Source organism: Colossoma macropomum, unplaced genomic scaffold, assembly GCF_904425465.1.
Source record: "Colossoma macropomum unplaced genomic scaffold, Colossoma_macropomum, whole genome shotgun sequence".
Taxonomy (NCBI): domain Eukaryota; kingdom Metazoa; phylum Chordata; class Actinopteri; order Characiformes; family Serrasalmidae; genus Colossoma; species Colossoma macropomum.
In genome coordinates, this window is record NW_023495900.1 from 1 (window position 1) to 27521 (window position 27521).

At 37.9% G+C, this 27521-nt stretch overlaps 1 protein-coding gene across 1 annotated transcript; it reads left to right on the forward strand.

The window, feature by feature from the left end:
• Positions 1 to 4124: 4124 nt before the first annotated feature.
• On the forward strand, positions 4125 to 26228 carry LOC118803430. Its single transcript, XM_036563917.1, has 5 exons — positions 4125 to 4140; positions 5155 to 5343; positions 6406 to 6741; positions 19560 to 19907; positions 25825 to 26228. The coding sequence occupies exons 1-5, from the start codon at positions 4125 to 4127 to the stop codon at positions 26226 to 26228; spliced, it is 1293 nt and encodes a 430-aa protein (XP_036419810.1).
• The last annotated feature ends 1293 nt before the right edge of the window (positions 26229 to 27521 follow it).

Consider the following 27521-nt stretch of genomic DNA (forward strand, 5'->3'; position numbering starts at 1 on the left):
GCTCAATCCCAAATAGCGCCCTATTATACATGTAGTGCACTGTGTATGGGTAGGAGCGCTGTTTCGTGATGGCCTCATGCACTATGTAGGGAGTAGGGAGCAGAGAGCCGTATTAGAGCGCAGCCGTTTTTCTCCCGCAAAACAAACCACCTCCACATCCACTCCGGGTTGTACAGCCACTGATGAATGGTTCCGCAACAGAAATCTCAACTAAAAAAAATGCAAAAATATAAATAATACAAATATGAATAAATTCGAACGCGAAATATCAACTCTAATAATGCCAAATATTAATAATGTCAAATATTAATAAAATTAACATTACTGATGTAATACAAAAAAGTCAAACCAGCACTAACGTTACAGAGGCAGCACAACAAATGACAGATGACAGATGACAGACACTGCAGTAACACTGACGTGGTGGTGGTGGTGTGTTAATGTGTGTTGTGCTGGTTCGAGTGGATCAGACACAGCAGTGCTGCTGGAGTTTTTAAACACTGTGTCCACTCACTGTCCACTCTATTAGCCACTCCTACCTTGTCAGTCCACCTTGTAGATGTAAAGTCAGAGACGATAGCTCATCTGCTGCTGAGTTGGTCATCCTCTAGTCCTTCATCAGTGGTCACAGGCCACTGTTGGCGGACTATTCTCAGTCCAGCAGTGACACTGAGGTGTTTAAAAACTCCAGCAGCACTGCTGTGTCTGATCCACTCAGACCAGCGCAACACACACTAACACACCACCACCACATCAGTGTCACTGCAGTGCTGAGAATGATCCACCACCCAAATAGTACCTGCTCTGTGAGGGTCCATGGGGGTCCTGATCACTGAAGAACAGGATAACAGGATAAAAGGGGACTAACAAAGTATGCAGAGAAACAGATGGACTACAGTCTGTAATTGTAGACTGTAATTGTAAGCCTGATCGGTGTAGATAACATGATTAAGTAATTTTAAAGTAATTAAATAAACTTAAACAAGGTAAATGGGTCAAATCAGTTTATGGAACAGAATATGGAAGAATGGAGAGATGGGGAAGGAACAAATGAAAAGAAAAGGTGCATAACAGATAAGGATGGGTAAAGAAGGAGAAATGATTTGCTGATTTGGTAAAAAACACAAAGGAGGAACTTAGGGTTGGTGTAATATTCACATTCTGTAGTTATTTTATTCACTGTAAAATGTTGGTCACATTTCTGCAAAATGGACCTCACTAAACTTCTAAACCTGGTTACGTTCCTGAACGAATCTATCATGAAAAAAAAAACACTGGCGTATGTTTTAGAGGCACTAATACTTATAGAAGTGACACAACACCACTGGCAAAAATACTGAATGTGTAAATTTAAATCAAAGCCTGGTTTCAGTGGTGTTCACTTTCATGGGAGTGGGTGGGGTTAAAAGTTGTATTGCAGTCAGCCACCAGAGGGCGTCAGAGACGGTTTGGCTTCACTTTTCACCTCATGGTCCAGTCCAGTCTTATACACAGTCTGTGGTCCAGAGCAGGCATGTCAAATTGGGGACCTTCTGAGCCAAAGTGCTCTGGAGATGGTTACCCTCATCTAACGCTCTGAATTCAGTTCATGAAGGCCTTGCTAATTAGTTGATGAGCTGAATCAGGCGTGTTTAAAGAAGCAGTGTACTGCAGTGTTTGGACCCGCGAGGACTGGAGCCTGACACACGTGGTCTAGAACATGTTGCAGAATTAGTAATGGAACTTGACTTGAGCTCCATCTAGTGGAGAGCACAGTTATAACATCAAGCTCTTAATAAAGAACAATATTTAGATATTAGGTTACTTAAACTAACAGTTTAAATTCAACTGAACCTGATCAAAATCACTCTGTTTGATCATCTGCACATGTTGAGTCTTTTGCTATGCCAGTTAAAGTCCTCTAATCCTTCATTCACTCCTAGACGAACACTGTGAAATGCCCCCAAATCTAAATCTACACCTCCGCTACCGCATGACTTCATCCAAGATTCACTACACTGAGCTAAAAGTTTGACAGACGGAAAAAATGAGACAACTGTCATTTTCTTTGAGGTGATAAAATTATTCAAAGAAACAATTTTTCAAAAACACGTCATAATTATTGCCACACCTGCATTTAGCTCACTGTGTACAGAGGCAGGTTTAACAAAGCTCCAAAGGTTTGAAACTGCTTAATTTTTGCTTAGTTATTTTTATTTTCTTTAATAATTTTACAAACACATTTCCAAAAAAGTTTTTGTGCCAAAAAAAAAACAAAACAAAATGCAATGATATGCAAATCACTTAAACCCTTCATTTAATTAAAAATAGTATAAAGACAACATATTAAATGTTGAAACTGAGAAATTTTATTGTTTTTTTGAAAAATATATGCCCATTATGAATTTGATGCCAACAACACATTGCAAAAAAAGTTGGGACGGGGGCAAAAAAAGGCTGGTAAATTTGTGTAACCTGGTTGTTAATTGGCAACAGGTCAGTTACATTATTGGGTATATAAAGAGCATCTCAGAGAGGCTGAGTCTTTCAGAATTTAAGATGAGGAGGGATTCACCACTCTGTGAAAGACTGCACGAGCAAATAGTGCAACAATTCAAGAATAACATTTCTCAACGTAAAATAGCAAAGAAGTTTTGCTTTTCGTCATCTACTTTACATAATAACATTAAAAGATTCAGAGAATCTGGAGAAATCTCTGTAAGCAGGAGACAAGGCCAAAAACCAGTATTTGTTGGCCATGATCTTTGGGCCCTCAGGCAGCACTGCATTAAAAACAGACATGATTCTATAGTGGAAATAATTGCATGAGCTCAGAAAAACTTCTGAAAACCACTGTCTATGAACACCGTCCATTACTACATACTCAAATGCTTTAAAAGTTAAAACTCTAAAATACAAAGAAGAAAGCATATATAAACAGGATCCAGAAATGCTGCTACCTTCTTTGGGCCTGAGCTCATTTAAAATGGACTGAGGCGAAGTGTAAAAGTGTTCTGAGGTCCAACAAATCAACAGTTAAATTTCTTTTTGGAAATCATGGACACTGTGTCCTCCAGGCTAAAGACCACTCAAGCTTGTTACCAGTGCACAGTTCAAAAGCCAGTATTCATGATGAAATGATATATACATGTTTTGGCAACATATGCTGCCATCCACATGACGTCTTTTTCAGGGAAGGCCTTGATTATTTCAGCAAGACAATGTAAAATCACATTCTGCATGTATTTCAACAGCATGGCTTTGTAGTAAAAGTGTCTGGGTGCTAAACTGGCCTAACTGCAGTCCAGACCTGTCACCACTGAAGACATTTTGTGCATTAAGAAATGAAAAATATGACAAATGAGCCCCCAAACTGTTGAGCAGCTGAAATCCTATGTCAAACAAGAACAGAAAAACATTTCAATTTCTAAACTACAGCAGTGTCTCCTCAGTTTCCAAACGCTTACAGAGTGTTGGTAAAAGAAGAGGTGATGAAACACAGTGGTAAACATGCCCCCGTCCCAACTTTTTTGGAACGTGTTGTTGGCATCAAATTCAAAATGGGCATATATTTTTCAAAAAAAAAAATAATTTCCCAGTTTCACTATTTGGTTTGTTGTCTTTGTACTATTTTCAATAAAATATAGGGATTAAATGATTTGCACATGATAGAATTTTGTTTATATTTTCATTTCACACAACATCCCAACTTTTTGGAAATGGGGTTGTAAACAAGACCTGAGCTTCTTTTTTATTTGTGATTTTATGTGAAGCTGTAGTTGCGCTCTTTACTATCTGATACCCTCTGCTAGGAAAATTCAGATTTATTTTATTATTTTATTATTTAGATCATGACCATTTTTGTAAATTGGTCCGCTAGCCCGCTAGCTAAGCTAACTAATGTTAGCTTCACCTAACGAGCTGTGAACGCAGCCTGTCAGGTCGCCTTAGACAAACTTCTAAAAAAAAGTTTACTACAGGAACACTTTTTAGAGACCTAAAAACACAAATATGTTAAATTCTTTATACAAATACAACAATCAATCAAAACAGTAAAGACAGAAGTGAAGAAATAACTTACATTTGTAAACTCCTCGGTCGGCAGAAACGGCCGCTCCGTCCGCCATGTTTATCTAACTGGAACGATGGAACTCTCAGATGGTGAACAGTATTGTGCGATCGCCTTCGCTGAGAAGGATACAACGCGATTCTGCCTTCAGATTTGGTCAAAATAAGGCACCTTACAAGGCAGCTGTCTTATGCTGCCTTCCGAATGGGACAGCCTTCGTCTCGGGAGTGCACAAATGCTGCCTTAGAATACTGCCTACTTAGACAGCTGCCTCCCGATTGGAACACACCATAAATGTAGAAACAGCATAATTATGATATTACAGTCTACTCAGGGCCGTGGCCACATTACCACAGGTGTAATCAATCAAATGGGGACAGAATATTTATTATGCTGCATTTCTGAGGTGATGAAATTTGATTTGTTTTCTGTGAGCGCTGTTACTGTAGTATGGCCAATCAAAATCTGCCAAACTCCGTGTTATCGGAGAACTTGTGGGAGAATTACCACTCTGCAATGTTTTCCGGTTTTCTCAAATGCTAGAGGGAGTCCAAAATAAATGGGTTGATATGGAGCATTTGAGCAAAATAGTTTATTAATGCTTAAACATTTTTCGTATGTTTAATGTTATTAAAGAGAGGAGGGAGGTCAAATGAAATAAAATCAATTTGAAACTATTACTTGATTTACTGTATGTGGTCTCAGTGTGTATTATCAGCTGAAAATAAACATACAAATAAATAGTTAAATGGTTAATTAAACTTAAACAGGGTAACTGAGTCAAATCAGTTTATGGAACAGTAATAGCAGTTTATAGAAGAATGGGGGGATGGGGAAGGAAGAAATGAAAGGAAAAGTGGCATGACAGTTATGGATAGGTAAAAGGGAGCAATGATTTCATTAAAAAAAGAAACAAAAGGAGAGTGGCAGTTGGTGTAACACTCATATTTTAATATTTTATTCACTGTGAGATGTGAGTCATATTTCTGCAAAATGGACCTCACTAAAATTCTGATCTTAGTTACGGCGCTAAAACTGGGCAATTAATGTACTATTAGAACTGTTTTTACTCCAGCTTTAGTGCTGTACTCCTGTTGGCTCCTTAGAGTTTGGGAGCTGTTATGTGATTGGCTCGAGTCTCCAAGTGATTGACAGCCGCCTTCTTTGTCCTGCCCACCTCCAGAGTCTAAGAAGTGAAAGTGAAATGGTTTTATACAGAACCATCTTCCTCTCAGATGTGAAGATGGGCTTAATTATTTTCCTTTTTCTATTAGGAGTTCTGTTCATCTGTGACGGTAAGCAGTGATTTAAACACTGTTCATTTTCATTTATATTTACTGTTGAGCTGCTTCAGTGAACAGAGTCTAATGTAGTTCAGTCAGACTAAAATAAGGAAGCACACGATGCTTCTACGCCTTCTGCTCTCCTCAAAACATGACCTTAAACTCTCTCTCTGAGACACAGAAATACGGTAATTGTGTAAAAAATGGCATTCAAGTCAAATATTCGAAGAGAAAACAAAAATTTTAAAGTGGTTTAATTGCGAGACGTTATAGCCATTATAACCTGAAAGTAAAATGTAAGCAGTCATTAACGTGTCACATTCAATACATTTTGACTCAATAGCCAATAGACGTGTATATTAAGACTAGACGACCAGGGTGTGTTTTATAATCCAAGTGCTTTTTTATCCCTTTCAAGAAAATGAAAGTAAAGAAAGAGACATGTTTTTTCATTACAAGGCAGAGGATGTGGTTAATGCAGATTTTGCATTAAAGGAAAGGGTGTGTTTTGTAAGAAAAAAAAACACTACAAGTTTTTGAAGAAAACGAAAGTGAAGAGAGGTAAGTGTCTTGCAGTTTGCTTAAAAAACACCATGTAGGCCTACACGGGCAACGCCAAAATTGTCGACTGCTTATCACATAATGTAATACAGTGGAAATCATGATCATTTACATACACTCTCAGAAAAAAAACTGTACCTGTCAGGGTGCAAATGCCGTCGCTGGGGTGTAGGACTTCATTATCTTTAGTTAGGGAACATAATTGCATCAAATTCTGTTGCACCTATATTTTTTAAGTTGCATTGACTCCATACATCCCATACTGATTCTTGGCATTTTATATTATTTTTCTACTTAAAAATGTTGAGTCTCTCTTCACTGGGAATGTGAATGTAGTGTACATTTAAACAGTTGGACCTTAATTACCATATCATACCTCTGAGAGTACATTCACATTGTTTGAACTTGTTTAGGGACTAAAATTTACCTGGACAGTGCTCTTTTCTCTGGCAGTGTATAGAAATGAAAAAGTAAAAAATATTACTCATCTCACTGTGTTTGCTCTTCTTTCAGGGTTCCATGTGCTCGGCCCCTCTGGTCCTCTGATAGTGAAGCTGGGGGGCTCAGTGATGCTGCCCTGTTATGTTGAAGCCCCCATATCACCGGAAGAGCTGAAAGTGGAGTGGAAGAGAACAGACTCTGAAACTTTAGTACATTTGTTCCAAGACAGAGAGAGTAAACCAGAGGCTCAGGATCCAGCTTACAGTGGAAGAGCCAGTTTCTTTACGGAGGAGGTCAAACATGGAAACTTCTCTCTCCTGGTCACAAATCTGGTCGCTGATGATGCAGGAGTTTACAACTGTACCGTTTACAGACAACAGGATACTGGTCACACATCGGTTGAAATTGGTAGGTGAGACTTACACACATACAGTGCTCTGCAGAACAATTTAATGACTGTAAAGTCATTAACAAGATGTTTTTCATAGAGATCAATATAAAAAAAATTCCAATGAATTCCTATGTGTCAGGAATTCCACATCCTGACTTTGCCCCCCTCCTGTTTCCATTCCTACCATGTCCCCACTCCACTTCACGTTTCTCAATACAAAGAATGTGAAGATTGGATTTGCATTCTTGTACAAGTTGTAACATATGACTTTGACTGACTTACATCACCACACAACAGTTAACCAGGGTATGGTTTTGGCTGAGGATGGGCATTTCAAATTTGGTATTCGAATCCTTAGTCTAATACTTAGCGTTTTTTTATTAATCCATTTCCATAAAAGACATTGTACTTCATTACTAGTTTGGTGGCTTTGTGAATGCAGTTTGGGTCAGGAAAGTGAAGGAGCTAGCAGGAGAGTGAGCAGGAAGCATGCATAATGTTAGCATAATGTTAGCTAGCTGCTATATGTAACTAGTAAAGTTGCCCTGACTAGAATTAGCTTTTTCTTAGAAAAAGTACCTAGTTGTCTTTACATTACTGATGACACCCCCAATTACAAAATGTTCGGGTGTTGTGTAAAATGTAAATAAATGTAAATAAAAACATAATGCAATTATTTGAAAATCTCATAGACCCATATTTTATTCACAATAGAATATATATCAGATGCTGAAAGTGAGACATTTTACCATGTCATGAAAAACATTAACTCATTTGGAACTTAATGGCAGCAACACATCTCAAAAAAGTCTGCGAAAAACTGTCTAAAAGTCTAAAAATTTCAGACAAATGTTCTTCAGTGTAAAACTGTGAAGACTTTGAATATCCCACCATCTACAGTACATAATATCATCAAAAGATTCAGAGAATCTGGAGAAATCCCTGTACGCAAGGAACAAGGCCAGTGGTCAATAATGGATGCTCGTGCTCTTTGGGCCCTCAGGCGGCACTGCATTATAAACATGCATGATTCTGTACTGGAAATCACTGCATGGACTCAGGAACTCTTTTAGACATCATTGTCTATGAACACAGTTCACTGTGCAGTCCACAAATGCAAGTTAAAGCTGTATCTTGCAAAGAAGAAGCCATATGTCAACACGATCCAGAAACGTTGCCGTCTTCTCTGGGCCAAAGCTCATTTAAAATGGACTGAGGCAAAATGGAAAACTGTTCTGTGGTCAGATGAATCAAAATTTGAAATTCTTTTGGGAAACCATGGACGCCGTGTCCTGCAGACTCAAGAGGAGAGGGACCGTCCAGCTTGTTATCAGCACACAGTTCAAAAGTCTGCATCTCTGATGGTTTGGGGTTGCATTAGTGCCTATGGCGTGGCAGCTTACACATCTGGAAAGGCACTATCAATGCTGAACAGTATTATATAGAGGTTTTAGAACAATATATTGCTGCATCTAGACAGCATCTCTTTCAGGGAAGGCCTCGCATATTTCAGCAAGACAATGTTAAACCACATACTGCATCCACCACAACAGCATGGCTTCGCAGAAGAAGAGTCCGGGTGCTGAACTGGCCTGCCTGCAGTCCAGACCTTTCACCAATAGAAAACATTTGACGCATCATGAAATGAAAAATCCGGCAAGGAAGACCCAGGACTGTTGAGCAGCTAGAATCCTACATCAGACATGAATGGGACAACATTCCTCTCCCAAAACTCCAGCAATTTGTCTCCTCACTTCCCAGATGTTTACAGACTGTTGTTAAAAGAAAAGGGGATGCTACACAACGGCAGACACGGCCCTGTCCCAACTTTTTTGGAAGGTGTTTCTGCCATCAAGTTCTAAAAGAGTTCATATTTTTCATGAAATGGTAAAATGTCTCACTTTCAACATCTGATATGTGTTCTATGTTCTATTATGAATGAAATATGGGTCTATGAGATTTGTAAATCACTACATTCTGTTTTTATTTACATTTATTTACATTTTACACAGCATCCCAACTTTTTTGGAATCGGGGTTGTATACAATGTTTACCAAACAGATGAGTATTGAGAAGTGTTTTAAGAAGAGGCTGCGCTATGAGGAAGACAGACTGGCAGCACAACCCTGCAAACACAGTTGTGACAACGTAGTGTTTTGGTGCCCACAACGTTGTCTGCTTGGTGCTCTCTACGTTGTCACAACGTTGAAATGTAATTCCTCGGAAAGTTGTGACAACGTTGTCTGACAACTTTCTAGGATGTTGTGACAACGTTGTGACAACCTTGATGAGACATCAAAAGTAATCAGTACTACGTTGTCTGTACGTTGTCACAACCTCCTAGAATCCTTAATAAGTTCCATTTTATTCAATATTACAGTTGTTGATAACAAATGTAGTTCTTTGGTGCACAGAAATAGATGCGTGTAATTAGGCAATTTAATTCTTTACCAAATAGTAAATATGCTTTCATGTAATCAATTTTTGTCACAGTTTGTCTGTTAATCTAATAATACATAGGCCTATCAGTGCTGAAACTGTTGTATAATGACAATAATTCATTCAAGGTCGTGCTGTTACACGAGATACTAGTGTTGGTGTGATGTGGTCACGCCGTGTATCACCTTACCTTAAGCTGCTGTCTGCCATGGTAGGCTCCGCAAAATAGAGCAGCTGATATAAAAAACTAGCACACCTGTTTTTAAATTATTGGCTCTCCCACGATTGTATCATAAAACTTTAGCACAATAAATAGTTTAGCAGGAATTCTAATTCTTTTGCATTTTTTTTTTACGTAGAATAACACTAAAACAGGAGCAGTGCAGACTGTCTCTAAAGATCTAAGAGAAACTTAGACTCAGTGTTATGAAACATTTTGTCTGTTTAGGTCTATTTTAACGGAAACGAATCAAATGAGAAAAAAAGACCATCATGGGCGTCGCCAGGCCAGGTTTAGGTGATTTTAGGCCAAATTTTACAGAGTTCACAGGGCACTGGAACCTGCCGGAAGCGCTGTTATCATTTACTAAATTGTAACTCTAATATTTCAAAACTTTTGGGAGCACATGCAAAAATAACTCCACTGGAGTAACTCATTTCATTTTTGGATTTTATACAAAAACATCATAACTCAAAAATGAATTGAGAAGATTTAAAACTTAATACTGCAGTAAACCACCATTCCAAACATTGCATTTTTCATGAACTGCTCTGCTGTGTTGAACTCATGGCATTTCACATCACAAAGTTGAAGCAAGGCACCATATACATTTTGTCATCCATAAAAATGTCTTTCAAATCAACACAAATCACTGTAAATCTAACTGCTGTGTCCTGAATGCAGATGGCCACATGAATGCATTCATGTGGTCATCAAAACCCTGCATTGACACTTGTTTAAAGGAAAATGTACCCACTTTTCACAATTACATTGACAATGTTTTTAAAGACAAACATGTCCTTTTGACATCAGTACAGACAATCATTACAGTGTGATATTCTGCTTTTTCCACCCAACAAGTAGTGGAGAAAACTAAATAGATTCAGTACTCAGTATTCAGTATCACTTAACATTTCACTACCCTCTAGATTGCTAATCAAAACACTTTTAATGGGACCAAATTAAAACATTTTCAAATAAATTCTCCCAGTGAAAAGCCAGCTTTACTGTCCAAACTGTATTTTTAAATATGTTGCAAAAATCAAAATTGAAATAAGTGTTTATTTTGGAAAAAAAAAGGTATAACATCAAATAATGTAGTAATTTATTATTTGAAATACAGGTCAAAAATAATTTACAAATCACTGTTTTCAGTTTTAATTTTAACATACCATCCAAACTTTTTATGATTCGGAGTTGTAGTAGTTCTGGATGCTGCTCTTCTTTTCCCCACAACAAAAAAGAAAGGGCTGTGCTGATCCACTTCTCATAAGGAAGACTACCATGCTCACTCTTATCTGAAATACAAAGGCACAAAGAAATTGAAAAAGCAGACAGACTAAAAGAAAAAAAGAAAGAAAAAAGAAAGAATAAACTTTAATTTGTGGAATAGTAAGCAATGTTGAAGAAGCACACTAGGGTTATGATACCATTATGAAAATTATGGTTATAAAAACCTAAGATATTCAAGACCAAAAAGACACTGTGGGGAAAATTACAGCATGTGTCTGGACAGCTGGTACTTCTTTGCTTAAATGCAAAAAAATTAATTGACATCTGATTTTCAAATGTAGTCTTTCTAAATACAAATCTTCAAATGTTAAATCATATGACTACATTTAAACATTCACTATGTTCTGAAATAAGGAGTACTGAAATAATATTTGTTTCTGACACTGTAGTATGGAAAAAAGTATTGAACTTTCGATACATGGAGCAACACTAACACAAACAGAACCGTTTTATCATACAACATACCCTCATGAACTTCACCAGGCAGTCCTCAGCTTCAGATGAGCTGATCTTTCTCATTTTCTTGCCTTTTGGGGTTGGGATGAAGAAGAAAGAGGATAGTCTACCATTGAATACATGATGCACTTTACAGTTATTCTTACCAAGCCAGATGTATCAAGAAACTGGGGGAAGAGGTCTAGGATGACTGAAGACATGGATCATGAACCAATTTTTGCCTGTGTTTGAACGCTGCTTTCATTTTGTCCTTAACCAGTGAGTGTGAGCTGAGTGGTTCATCAGGCACATCGTCTTTATGCATTTTGCACCAGATAAGTGCTCCTCACAAACAGGTATCTCATGCTGAGTCTTTGGGTCATCTTTATAATTGGATATTTTGCTCTTCATCTCCCTTGCTGAGCTGCGCTGCACAGTTTTAGTCTCCTGGTCAGGTGCCCGGACCCACTCTGAAGGATCATAGCAGTGTTCCTGTCAAGAAAAAGTTTGTTTTTAACCCCAAAAGGAATCCAAATCTAACAGACAGGAGTAACTGCTACACAGATTTGCATGTATTCATCAGTACTTACGCAACCATTCTTTGAATCTGAATCTTTCTAGCAAGGAGAAAAGTGTTACTATTCCAAGGGCATATAAAATGAGGACATTTAAACTGGGATCCTCCTTCATTAAAACCACACAAGTACTATTAAGAAACGTGGCCAGAGTTAAACGTACAGAAATACAATACTTCCAATAAATGTGACTATTCACTATTTACTCACCTATGGCTTTTCAACATATCTGCCACATGTATGTTCACCATCATTCTTCTAGTGCAATCAGAAAGATCACTAGTTTTGTACTACTCCTGAAATATCCTGCCACCACCTAACATTGAGTGCTACTTTGACCATCTGAAACAATCACATTTACATATGCTTTTAAAACGGCGCTTCACATTGCTTTGTAAGGAATGTCCCCACAAAAAGACAACCAGAGAAATTCATCCATATTTATCAAGCATGTCAGAGTAAAATTAGTAAAAATACTCATCTAAATTCAAGTCTCATCAGTCAACGTAGCCTATAGAGAAAACTGTAAGGCACAAAATGATTCCAGATCAGTATTCATACTCTTTGATAACGTTGATAAATATGGGCCATTGTGGGTAACCAGGACAGGACAAGCAAAACAAGGTTTCTGACACTTTTGTGTTTGTTTATTAATACACTTCCAGTGCACATATGCACAACAACTTCACATTATAATGTCTTTTGACTTTGTACTATAAACGTGAACCATACTTATACTTTATACCATAGATGTCTTAAAGATGTTATTGCCTACAGCAGGTTTGCGACAAATAGCTACAATACTAATAACTGATTTGTGGTGTCTGAACACTTTTTTCTCCTATTTGATTATACTTACGAATACATACTTTTTGCTCATATTTGTAAGTACAGAGTAAAAAGCTGTTATGTGTGTGAATATTAAGTGGACACATGCACTGGAAGTTTATTAAATAACAACAAGCGTGTCTGATTAGCTGTTCCTTCTCACTGTATATGCCAAAGCAGCACAAAGCTGTATCACAGTGCTGAATTTCTAAGACAGTATACCAGTGTTGACATGACAACTTAAAACTCACATCTCCTGCTGTGTTAGGGTCAGGGTTCCATCAACCAACTGGCGTCATCATGCACTGGTAGACCATTCAGTTGAGCCTAATGAAGTTGAGCCTGATGAAAATTTGTTAAAATTAAAATAAAAAAAAAAAATTAATATTAAATTATAGCCAATGTAGCAAGTTTTTACCCCGTTCTTAACTGCTTGCCTAACTTTATGTTAACTTGATGAGCCAGCTATTTTAGTAATCTCCACAGATAGTGAGAGTGTGAACAGGGCCAAAGAGCTAAATTTAACCTTTTTTGACAGTAATTTTTTAATTTTCAAGCAAAAAAAAATGTGAACTGACTAGTCTAAGCCCCAAGTTATTATAAATCCAGATTAATATAATATGGTGTGTTACCAGAAGCAGGAAAGGACAGGATAAGAAAGAAGATGGAGGAGACTGACAGGGCTGAAGGAGCAGGTCTCATCAGGTGCAAGTCCATAGTCTGTATATGTGAATGAATTTTAGGAGCTCTAGTTTGTTTACGAGAGAGGAGAGAGAGCACTGCTGGACTTCAGTACCTTTGGTTGACCTGTGTCTGCTGGAAGTTGAAGGACAACATTTGAATTATTAGATCTGTGTCTTATACTGTCAATGAACAGCCATATTCTGTAGGTCACCTATTGCTTCCCTAAACAATCATGATAAACAGACACTCTGGGGGACTTTTTTATTTTACTTGGGTGGGCATGCCCCCAGATCCTGCCCTAAGTAAGGATCCATCAATCTTTAGTGATGCCCCTGATGACCATAAAAGGATTTTTAAGACTATTGTCCTGTCTTATTTACTACTTAAATATTTCTGTCCTATTTGAAAAACAACAGAAACAATTCATTTTCCACTCTACGTTAAATGGAGCAGCAGTTAAATGTGCCAGGATGTTTGATCGACGAAGAGCTGTGGCTGAAAACTGCTTATAACCAGGGGAGCGGGAGGCCCACCACACATATTCAAGTTCAGAGGTCATTTAGGGATATCTTTTTTACTATGTCACATATATCCCAGCAGTTCCTGTAATATTAATTTATTAAAATGGAAAGCAGAACTTTTATGTTGTGTGAATTTGAACTCCCAGATGAATTCTGTTAAAATATGATATGGTACTGTTTTGCCAATTCAGCCACTATGACTAGGTGGTCGTGATTTTCATATGTTTGCATGTAACAGTACAATTATACTAAGCAATTTTATAAGATAATTTTTGGTAACAGATAAAGTGGAACAGCAATATGCCCACATCTAATGCTCACTATGTAAGTTAGAAGATTAGCATTTTGACACCATTATTGTTTACTCAGGTTAAGCTTTACTAATGATTAAAGAAAATACAATTTCATTTATCTAGAGCTACTAAATCTCAGTGTAAATGAAATGTTAATACTAGGACACCAAATGGGAAAGTAAAATGGTAAACTAATAGGAATTTTTTTTTGGAGCCCAAAATATATAAGCATAGGAATACAGGAATTTTGCTACTGATATGCTTCCATATTTGTTTCTGTGTTGTTCAGTGTTCAAATATTAACCATTGTTAAATGTTGTAGAACTAACTGTAATAGTAGGCAGGCATCTACTGCATGTGGTACCGTAGTAGTGTTTCTATTGATATTCCATGGTGTTTCTGTGTAGGGCAATGACAAAAAAACATAAACAAAATGGAATAAAGTTAACTGAAAGGGCTTATTATCGAAATTTAAACCTGTATCACTGATATGCCCTAATATATCTGTGAGATGTCTAAAATGATAAACTTAAAAAGATTAACTTTTTAAGTTTATTTTTAAGTGGGGAAAAAAAATTGCACATTGCAAACTTGTTCCAAGAGTCAATAACTAGGAACAAGTCCTCAATATTCTTTCAAACTTACCACTACTTTACAATCAACATTCCAAAAGAATTACAGTAAATACTCACACATCATTAACCTTAGAAGACACATGTAGGTTCACTAGTGGTTTTGGATAGTGAATAAAATGGCTATATTTGTGTGGTAGGCTTTGTGACCCCTGGTTTCTATCACCACCACCGTGAATAAACTTGAGTCAGTAAGTTTCTCTAGAACAGAGCATTTCACATTAGAGCAATCTGAATGACTTTGTTTATATGTCACAAGGATTAAAATATACTGAAGTTTTTAAAATACAACCCCATTTCCAAAAAAGTTGGGACGCTGTGTAAAATGTAAATAAAAACAAAATGCAATGATGTGCAAATCATTTAAACACTACATTTATTTGAAAATAGTACAAAGACAACATATCAAATGTTTAAAATGAGAAATGTTATTGTTTTTGAAAAATACATGCCCATTTTGAATTTTATGCCAACATCATGTTCCAAAAAAGTTGCAACAGAGGCAACAAAAACTGGTAAAGTTGTGTAATCCAAAAAAAAACACCTGATGGTTGATTAGCAACAGGTCAGTAACATGATTGGGTATAAAAGAGCATCTCAGAGAGGCTGAGTCTTTCAGAAGTAAGAGATGAGGAGGGGTTCACCACTCTGTAGTATTTGCCGGTCATGATCTTTGGGCCTTCAGATGGCACTGCATTAAAGACAGACATGATTCTGTAGTGGAAATCACTGCATTGGCTCAGGAACACTTCCAAAAACCACTGTCTATGAAATACTTAGTCACTGCATCCACAAATGCAAGTTAAAACTCTAAAACATAAAGAGGAAACTGTACATAAACAGGATCCAGGAATGGTGTCACCTTATCTGGGCCCAATCTCATTTAAAATGGACAGAGGTGAAGTGGAAAAGTGTCCTGTGGTCTGACGAATCAACATTTTAAATTCTTTTTGGAAATCATGGACACTGTGTCCTCCGGGCTAAAAACCACTCAGCTTGCTATCAGTGCACAGTTCAAAAGCCAGTATTCATGATGGTATAGGGGTGCATTAGTGCACATGGCATGGCTGACGTGCAAATCTGTGAAGGCACCATTAATGCTAATAACCCAGACAACATCTTTTTCAGGGAAGGCCTTGATTATTTCAGAAAGACAATGTCAAACCACATTCTGCATGTATTACAACAGCATTGCTCCATATTAAAAGAGTCCAGGTGCTAAACTGACCTGCCTGCAGTCCACACCTGTCACTCACTGATAACATTTGGCGCATTATGAAATGAAAAATACAACAAAAGGAGACCCTGAACTGTTGAGCAGCTGAAATGCTATGTTAAGCAAGAATGGAAAACATTTCACTTTCAAAACTACAGCAGTTGGTTTCCTCAGTTCCCAAACACTTACAGAGTGTTGGTAACACAGTGGTAAACATGCCTGTCCCTACTTTTTTGGAAGGTGTTGTTGGCATCAAATTCAAAATGGGCGTATATTTTTCAAAAAACAGTAAAATTTCTCAGTTTCAACATTTGATATGTTGTCTTTCTTTTATTTTCCTTTAAAAATGGTTTACATGATTTGCACATCATTGCATCCTATTTTTACTTACATTCTGCACAGCATCCCAACTTTTTTGGAAACAGGGTTGTAGATGGACTTCCTCCTTAAGGCTGTAACCATATGCAGAAAAAAGTAACAGGATATAAAACTTATACCGCACCGAAAGCACTATGTTTCCAAAGCAGTGTCTTCATACATCTGTATGACATTCAGTTTGACTGAACCTCAGGGAAGTTAAAACAGTAATTTGAGTCTCACCAGTCACTCTGCAGGAGATTTCTGTTGAGATTATCTGTGAAACAAAATACACCCAAGGCAAATTCAGCAAACCAATGAGTAGCTAACACTTTTACCACAAAGCAACTTACTACTTAGCCTTAGGAAAATTCAACTCAGTGTGGATCTACATGGTTCCCTCCAGATTTACTGTGCACAAGGACCTGTGATAACCTGGTTTAAACTTTAAACTGGAACTTTAGCCTAGTCTTATTTTTAGAACAAATGGTCTTTGCCTTGTATATTTTCAGAATATTTTGTGTTGTATGCTCAAATATTCTCGTCTGTAGTAGACAGTCATGAAACGCCTCAACAAGGCAAGCGAACTGACCTAGCTAGCTAGCTAGCTTTCAAGCTAACGACTTTAGCGTTAGCGTTAGCTAGAAAGGTGCGCCAAGCTCAAGTCAAGCTAAGCTGGATATGTGTATAGACTTAACGTCAAACTAAGCAGCTAAGTTACTCGTTACTCCTCACCTTTTAAATGTAGTTTGGCCTGTGAATCTGGCCCCATTCCACTTGCAGTTTGCTCTTGTGACAAGTCTTCCTTTTTGTGGGCGAAAATCTCCGACGTCTTTCGGCACATGGCACCGTTATTATCTCAGAAATGAACGAAATCCACACATTTGCCGAGATTTTAGCATAAATGGATAAACTAGGAAGAAAAGCAACAGCATTAGATTAATGCGCAAACAGCTGGTAACGGTCGTGTTTGTATTTAAACGGTAACATGGAACGCTGGGAGAGAGAGCAGAACCCAGAGCCGAACTTCCAGGGGACGGAGTCAGACAGATCCAGCTCCTTGTATACCGATCTGAAACTTTGCCAGTCAATATTTTCTTCCCCGCTTAGTCGCTTGTGTGTGTGTGTGTGTGTGTGTGTGTGTGTGTGTTTTTTTTTTACCTCAGCACGCAGCTGTTAAGTAAACACAGTTTAAAGTTGTGCAGTTTTCTCTAGTTTGTGAATCTTAAATAAAACAAACATTTTTAAAGCCTGGACAACGAAAATGGCCAATGTCCTAACGTTAGTGTACTGGTTTACTCACACTGTAAGACTGCAGCTTCTTTGTTGCCATACGGCGAAAAAACATGTATTCCCCCCCAAACCCCCCCCCCAGTTTATTAAAATGTAAATTAAGAGATTAAATAGATTAAGATAGTATTATATATTATCTTAATCCCCTCTTTTTTTCTCTAAATTTATATTTATAGTTCTTTTTTATATTTATTTATTTATTTTAAAATTTCATTTTGTGTTGTTTAGCCCTGTCAACATGTGAATATCATGATCAATTTCAATATTTTGAATTCCTAAACATGTAGTCTTTAGCCATTTATACATTTATGAAGGTAAACATCCATAGATATTAAACACGTTTAAAACAAAACAAAAGTCCGTCATAGTATTAATGCTACGTATACTTTTCAGATGCATTTTGGTTGTGCCACCGCCTTTCCCACAGAAAGCCTCTCACTTCAACCATAAATCATCCTTATTAATTCAGTCATTCATTAATTCAGTGTCAGAATTTCTTTGTTAACTGACATTTACCATGTAGATCTGTTTAATGTTGAACGTAGGTTATTTTTCCATCATCGTTGATAAACAACAAAATGCCACCGTAATTCAGCATTCCTATATAGAGGAGGATCTCTGGTGGATACGCGCTCTCGGAGAACTTCTCCAACGCGAGGCGACGACTGCCTGTAAAAACGCAGATGGGGCTAAAATGATCCGAGCAGCGCTGAGTTCACTGAGAAAGAGTAGATAATTCAGTCTGTAATTTTCTCAGAAGATGGGGGAGAAAAACACAGACAGGGCCGATTCGGACGGAAATAAAATCACAGGAGCACCTGAAAGAAGAAAATCACCCCATGACCCCATGTAAATTTGATCCTGTCCGAATTGGGCTTATGTTGTGAAATTCTGATAAGTTGCCAAAAGGTAGTTTTAATACCATCTGACAACCTTACTGAATAATGAGGTTGTGACAACGTTGTAACAACCTTGTTCAGACAACGTAAAGGGCACCACCTTTTGACAATGTTGTAACAACGTTGTCAGAACCTTTGTAAATGTACTTTGACCTGTATTAAAATGAAAGCGGTACAAAGACAAGATATTACCAGAGTAAAGTACGAAAACCAGGGTCTGCCATGGTACTGGGGTATAATTGGGTAACGTGCACATTTGTGATAGCATCACTAATGCTGAACACATTTTGGAGCAACATATGCTGCCTTTTGTACACCGTCTTTTTCAGGGACGTCCATGCTTATTTCAAAATAACAGCAAGAAACATTCTGCTCATGTTACAACAGCAGGCCTGCTTGTCTCCTATTGAAAACATGTGGTACATTATGAAGTACAAAATATGACAGTCAAGGACCTGTACAGCAGCTAAAGACCTGTATAACTGAAGTGTTACATTCATTGTTGTTAAAAGGAAAGGTGATCTAACACAATGGTAAATATGCGCCTGTCTCAACTTTTTTGAAACATATTGCTGGCATCATATTTGGAAATGAGCATATATTTACAGAAAAAACAATAAAGCTCTTAAGGGAAAACATCAAATGTTTATTGAACTGTTTTCAGTTACAAATCAAACAGAATTTACTAATTGCTGCTTTCTGTTTTTATTAGCATTTCACATACTGTCCCAGCTGTTTTGGAATTGAGTTTGTCCATAAAATATTTTTGTGTTAAATTATGTTGACATTTTTATACCATTAAATCAGAGTATGAAAAAAGAGTAGAGTATAAAATGAGCTGGAGCTTGTTGCTTATCTGTGCTTTTCTGTGACACTATGAGCTATAGCTGCACTTTGCTGGTGTACTATGCTTCTTGTCTGGTGCACAGTAGTCCTTAGACAGCTGCAGTAGTCTTTCTGTTTCTTTCACTGGGATAAACAGATTATCACTTCTGACCAAAATGTAAGACGCAGGATCTACAATGACTTTTTGTCAAAATTAGCTGAATCAATTGCCAAACAAATTTGATTTGAGATATATTATGAAATTGTTTAATTTGATTTGAGACGTCTGCAGTGTATATATACAATTATTCGATTCTTCTTTCAGAGTATTTGATTGTGACTGGAGGTCATGCAGTATCTGCGTATGCACGTGAAGACATCACTCTGAATTGCTCTGTAGACTCCCATATCCCACCTGAACAGCTTGAAGTGGTCTCATGGAGGAAAGTGGATCAAGACATTACAGTGCTGGTCTTCCAAGAGGGTGTGATCCAGACAGATTTTACCCACGAGAGATTCAGAGACAGAGTCGAGTTCTTCGGCCCTGAAGAAATATTCAAAGGAAATTTCTCACTCAGAATAAAGACTCTCCGAATGGAGGACAAAGGCCAGTATAGATGTGAAGTGCTCTCTGGGGAGGTTTCAGCTCACACAACTGTGGAAATACATCTGGGTAAGTTAACATGTAATTCTTACACGATATGTTATGGACTTCTCTCTCTAAAGTCTGGATTTTATATATATATATATATATATATATATATATATATATATATATAAAACAGGAGTTACAACAGAATATTCGGGGCCTCTTTCGAGTGAATCTCCCCTGTTAGGATGCAGCAATCTGAACCACAAAAAATACACTACATGTCTTGACCTATGTGTAATTGATTGCATTACATGCGATGCTGGAATGATCTCCATTTTCTGCTTGACACATGAAGGGGTATGGGGGTATGCACCCGGAAGTTGCAAACGGAGGTTAAATGTCGCGACGGCTGTCCGGTGCCTACCTCATCGCTCCAGCGCAGGGGCATCCCACCTTACGCGAAGCTCCAAATACTGAGGAGCTCATTGCATGTTGTTTCATTCAGATTGATTCGTCTTATTGAGAGTTATTACAGAATATTCGGGGACTCTTTTCTAGCATTCTTATTTAACTTCATAAAATGTTGACATCTTTAGATATGTAATGTAAAAAGAATACCCAAAATAAATATTGCATAAACGTACAGTTTTTGAAGGAAAATGACATCTAACTACCATTTGAAATTTCAAACTGCAGTGTCCTCTCCTGGCTCCTCCCCTTCCGCTGTGTATGGCAGCCTGAAAATAGTGTTCCACACTTTATTATTTTTCAGTTAACAGTTCACTACATCCCACTTCATTTTCCAGTGTAAACACACTAAAATTAGCTAGCACAATATGTAAGTATTCAATTTTAGACACAGGATAATCTAAATTTGTTTTCAATGTTTAGGTCTGAAATGCAAAAATAACATTATACTGATGATGATATGATGGCAGTAGAAGATGATTCACTCACTTCTTCGGAAGACGCGTCCTTCACCAAGTTTTGACTGAGTTCTCTTTGAATACTCTTGCAACTCGCTTGGAACATCAGATTCATCCGATCAAGAAAGGGATCCAGAGCATAAACAACGTTTTCAAAATATTTTTCCATACGCAATTACATATTTCCACCAGAGAGGTCCCCAAATCCCCAAAACCTACATGGTGTAGCTTCTAAAGTAAGCAGTAATAGGTCAATACTAAATACACTAAATACAGTCCTGTTGACTGTGACTTACCAAAGTGAGAAGAATATTTTAAAATAGAATTTAGTGGCCAACATAGAGGCTTGCTAATATCAACAAAAATAGAATTGACATCTAGTTTGTTTACTGTGAATATTTAGATGAACACCATTTTCATATTTAATAATATGGTCACTGAAACTGCTCTGTTTTTTTCAATATCTTCGTTAAGTAACTTAGTAAATCTTGTATGCATGCAGCGTTACCAGCGTTATCCACTAGAAAGTACATTTTTTGTTGCGAGGTAATGCTGATTTGTCCTGTAGCACATCTAGATAAAACACATTTGAAGCTGGTAGCAGACATTCTTTATTTTCTATGTTTGTCCTTCAGCAAATATAAAAATTTTTAACACCTAATTCTGAACATTATATTTAAAGGCCTGTTACCTGTTATCTGTTCAGCTGTTTTTTGTGTGTTTGTTTTCACACCTTCTTATGTAGGGTATGCTTTAGGGTTGCACAGAGTAGTTCAAGGGGTTTTTAACTCTAGTCCTGGGAACCCACTGTCCAGCACAGTTTCAAGTATTCCTTGCTCTGGCACACATAAAGAAACTCATGAAGGGCATGATTATTGGCTGATCAGTTGGATCAGGTGTGCTAGAGCAGGGACGACCTAAACTGTTCAGTAAAACCAAGAAAAAAACATGGATCAATTGACTAATACACTAGTAGGTGTTGGGGGTGTCCGTTGACTAGTTGTGGACGGTGCCTGAGTAGAGTAACCTCTGTCTGTCTGCTCCAGTGGACTGATCTCACATGCGCCAACCTTTTATGTAGCAAAACCTGCTCTTTTGTATTTCCTTGTGAAACCACATATTTCTTTTTGCATTTGTAGCTGTTGCGCTACACATGTTTGTCCCATTGAATTTGTATGTGTGATTTAATGATAGCAGAAAAAACAAAGCTTCCTAAAGCTTTAAACCAATTGACCTAATTGCTTCAAGAACATAATTTACTACTAATTTACTTTTTTGAGATTCTAGAAACACACAGGCAACATCAGCTATTCATATATATTTTAATGCATCCCAAGCTAAAAATGTTGATTACATGTATTGTAATTTAAGGGTAGCCTACAAGATTTTCAAATAAACAATTTGTCTGTAATATAATGGCCTTTACAAGTAGCCCTTAATATGATCCCATTTTGATCATGATAATTACATCATTTTTGTATAAGAGTGACAGAAATATAGATGAGAAATCTAAGTTGTAAAAACTGAGTTGAGATTGGTAGTTGCTGTATATTTGACACAGGTTCACTCTGCCCACTGGTGCAGAGTGTAACAGTGTTGTCTACATCTGACCCTGAAATACCACAAAAGTTGCATATCCACTTCAAAATCTGCTATTAGCCCCCAGAATTCTTTGATGTCCAGAACACTCTTGTTGGTGTCTTTACTATGATAAATGAAAACTAGTCAGATACTTTTTTGAATGAGTTAACAACTAGTAAAAATTAAGTCATGCAACCCAAAAATGGTGGGACAAAATTTTGATAGAGGAAAAAAAACAACAAATATTGCTTTCCCTTGTTGATCATTCATAAAACTCACTGAAACTCAACTGATTAGCAAGCTGATTCAGGTGTGTGAATGCAGTGTCAAAAGACTTTCTGTACAGGTACATTTTGTCCCAGAATGTACAACATGTTCCTGAAAGTCCAACAGTGTACTTTGAACTTTTAAAGATACACTACGTTCACTTTCCAAGAGAACAGGTTAATACTGGCAGATTTCAACTTTATAAAAAAAAGAAAGTAAAAAGCCTGGAGTCAAGACAGAGTGTATAGAGTCCCAACTTAAAAATTGCAATAACTGCAACAGAACATTGTACAATTATGTTGCCAAGCTTAAGGTACTTAGAGTACCAGCCCAGTGACAGTTTCTAATGTTTTTCCTGGGAGTGTAGGAAAAACACAAATATACACCCAAGATGTACTTTACCAGACATGTTTTCATGATTTCTGTTTTTAATCACATGTACAATCTTGAAACATTTCAGCAAAATTCACCATTTTGAATGATAAACATGCCATTCACATGAATCCTGTAGATTTGATGAGTTTTTTTTATTTATTTTGGAAGCTGGGGGGTCTGCTACCAGCAGAGAATTATGAGAGAGAATCCCTTCTCTCGTTTTTAGATTTATATTTACAGCGTTTAGCAGATGTTCTTGTCCAGGTCGACTTACAACAGTTCTTTGTTGTCCACTCAGAGAATGTATCCTAGCTAGCACAAATAGGTTAGTGTCCAAACTACCTTTGAGCTCAGACACTGCCAGACACAAAAGCCAGTGCTGTTACCTAAAAGAAAGATACAGGATTAGGAAAATGAATAAATTATAGCATAAGTGCAGCACAGTGGGTCTCAATAGGTACTTAGATTAGTGTGTAGCAAATATTTAGCCTCTTGGTAGAGGCTTATTTAGTGGCTGGATATTAATAACAAGGCAATCAAGACATTAAATGATAGATTTGATTAATAGATATAGATAGAGAAACCAGAGACCTGATTTTCACTTGAGGAAATACTGCAATCAGCGGAAAATAGGAGGTAGCTATTTCATGGGGAATTGAGCAGCATCGAATGGATAAATGATGCTCCTGAAACACCTAGATTTATTAAAAGGAAAGGGGGATACAGATATCCCAGCATCACACTGAAAGAAGTGGATTGCCTTACTGCCTCTAGCTTGTGAGGAGAGCCGCTGGTGACATGTCCCGGGTCATCGGAGAAAGTTAACCCAAGAACAACCTCAGCACCAGGCCTGGGTGAACATGGCAAACCCCAGCTGGCTTTGGTCAGTCTTTCTGAAGGATGGCAGTTGGCTGGTCCAACTTCCATCGATGAAACTTTATAAAATGTGGATCACTAGACTATTCAAAGTGCTACTCAAGGCGACATGCTAAGGACTCAACCGGCTTTCAAGCCCACGCAGGGGGCAGCCCCTCCCATGACACAGCGGTACCCTTAGAGAGGCCTAGCTCACCGGCAGCTAACATCATTGCTGACTCGACCGACGCTCTGCTTTGGTTCCTGCCAGCGCTCAAAAACTTGAAAAGTTATTTGCTTTCAGAGAATACTGTGGCTCTCTCCAGCGCTCTACAGCCCATTGTTGACACTCTGGATTCAATTAAACAAACGCTTGAATCGTATTCGGGGAGCATCAAGGCCCTGGAAGCCTGCGCTTCAGGTCATTGCGATAGGATTGCTCAACTGGAAAATCAGTGCAGATCTCTCACTACAGAAAACTCCGCACTAGTTGACAAGCGAGATGACATCGAGAACCGTTCCCGTCGCTCAAATTTGAGAGCTATCGGAATCCCAGAGAAGACAGAGGGCGCAGATCCAACAAATTTCTTTTTTTTGTTAATAACTTTTTTTAGTTTTGATAGCAAATACACAAACAACACTCATGCATATCAACACCACAGAAGGATGGGGGAGGGGCATCCACATACATACATGTACAAACATACATACACGTACATCATACATTAATACACATTCTACAAAAGCAACTATGATTACAGTCTTAACATAATTAATGGCCTCAGTCCAAAAGCGAATCGTTGCTGCCTTGGCATTGTGGAATCTGGCAGTTGCCCATTCTAAAATAAGAATATCCAGAAAATATCTACACCATAACTGAGATAAAGAAAGGTTAGGTTCAAACCATCCTTTCAAGATTGATTTCTTGGCCGCAGTCAGGGCTGCCATCATGACTTTCTTTTGTTGTACAGTAAGCATTAAAGTAAAAGTAAGGCTGGAGACAAGGGAATATTCACGGACAAATAACCGGACAAGATTTGTATGACATACAGCCATAAAGCCTTCACAACTGAACATGACCAAAACACATGAACATAATCTCCAACTAAACCCAGCTGACACCTGTTACAGTTTTTGTCATTTAAAAGCTTCATCAAAAAAGCACGGCAGGGAGTGATGTAGATCCTGTGAGCTCATTTAAAGTGAATTAACTGATGACTACGCCACACCACGTCCCAATTTGCAGAAATTCTGAATGTACACAGGTCTCTATTCCAGAGCTCTACTGCACCTAAAGAAGAATTCTTAAATCGAATAAACAAATCATACAAATGTGAGACTAAGCCTCGGGAAGATTCATGATTACACAGATGATCCAGTAAGAAATGGTTCTTCAACTGAGTATTACATGGAACCCCGTATGCACGTAGTGCAAAGTGTAGTCTCAGGTCTAGAAAATAGGAAGTACCAGGAATAGAGAAAAGAGTAAAGCCCATGGGTGCCAAAAATATCATTCAAAATACGGATGTTGTTATTAGACCAAGTGGGAAAAACAAATGGCTTGGAACCTGTCAGAAGAAAATTATTAAACCATATGGGAGAGGATTTGTGCAGTTTCACATTGCACTTAAGAAACTTACAAACACAGTCCCATATCTCAAGTGAGCAAGTAATAATAGTGCCATATCTTAGAAGTGAGGTCCGATGTTTAACACCAGCAAAGGGTAAGTCTTGGAGCCTGATGGGAAAAATAAGTTGCTGTTCTATTGCTCGCCATGATACTTCAGAAGTGGAATCAAACCATGACCTTATGGCTCTTAACTGAAAAGCCCAAAAATAATATTTAAAATTAGGAATAGCTAGACCACCAGATGAATTTGGACGTTGAAGTGATTTTAGGCAGATTTTAGCTCTTTTGTTGTTCCATATGAAATTTTTGGATAACTTCTCAATATCTTTAAAGAAGTTGTGAGATCCAACAAACTTCATGACAGAACTGCTGTTGGAGGCATTCGGCTTGGAGTACTTCCAGCATCGGCCCATCCTGGAAAGGGCGCACCGACTCGGCCGATCAGTTGTGGCGGGTGGCACAGACTCTAACAAGTCGAGGCCCTTCATTATGCTCTTTCAGTCATTTCAGGACAAGGAATTCTTTAGGAGGAGCAGGGATGGTGTGGGTTTTCGGGGTCACAACATCAGATTTTTCCAGGACTATAGCGCGGACGTCTCTTGGCGACGGGCCACATTTCGTGCGATAAAAGCTGGGCTATACAAAGAAGGGGTCCAGGTCAGTATGCTCTACCCCACTCGACTGTGTGTTGTTTCCAAGGATGGTTTCAAGTTTTCTGAAATTCCGGATGCGGCCCAGGCCTTTGTGAAAGATCACTTCAATTGCTGAGCCACTCTTATGTCTTGTGAGGTAAAGTAGCTTTATGCTGCTTAATACCAGTGACTTAGTCTTGTTTCCATTTTTCATGATCTGTTAACCAGTAAGAGTTCACTTACATTTAGCTACGATAAAAGTTCTCTTAACGCACAAGCTGCAGTGTACATGTGAATAAGGTACGTTTCTCTAATTTTTCAATTATTGTTATTTTCATACGGATTGTGCACATATGGAACCTTTTATGTTATGTAAGAAGTTATTACTTCCACTATCTGTCTTTTTGCTTACATATTCTATGCATATAGTAACTAGGCTTGGCCTTTCTGATAACTTAGTACCTAAGGACAAATAGAAAATGCACAAACACAAAGGTTAACACACATAAATAGTAAGTTTCTGCGGTTAGTAAATATGTGTGGATGCTTGACCAAGACTGGATCTCAGGGGCTACTTTCACTTTCTTTTGTCACTGGGTACACTTTCCCATTGTATAGGAATATGTGTTGGCGTCTGCGGGGGTGGCGGTGTATTTAAAAAGTACATGTGCTTGACGTGTTTTAGGCCAGTCTGTTTGAGGAGTGTTCACTGGAAGTACATTCAAAGTGGGTTTGACTGTTTAGAGGGCTGTTGTTCTCTCATTGGGTTGGGGTGCGTTGTTGTTGTGTGTTTTTTTTCCCCCTTTGCCCCCACTCTCCCCCCTTCCCCGCTCCCCCAATGTCACTTTCTCTTTCTTCTTGAGGTTGCTATGCTTTCTGCCTTTGTTTATATTGCAAGCCTATGCTTTTTAATCACATTTCCTCTTCTCATTTAAACAATGGAATTCAATTTAAGTAATTCAGTTAGATTTATTTCCTGGAATGTCAGGGGTCTACAGTCTCGAATTAAAGTTATAAAGGTTTTTAATCATATTAGGTCCCTGAATGCTGATAAAATATTTCTTCAAGAAACCCATCTCTCTAGACTTGATACCAACTCCGTAAACCCTGGATTAGCCAAGTATTTCACTCTAACTATAATAGTAGATCTAGGGGAGTAGCAATATTGATTAATAAAAGAATACACTTTATACCTTCCAATATCACATCTGACCAGTATGGTAGATATATTATTGTAGTGGGCTCACTTTTCCAAACTCAGGTGGTATTAATTAATATATATGCACCAAATTGGGATGATGTTGATTTTATGGATAGGTTGCTGTCCATCATTCCTGATCTAAATTCACACAAATTAATTCTTGGAGATGACATTAATAGTGTTAGGAATCCCACACTAGATCGGTCAAACCTGACATCAACTCTAGCC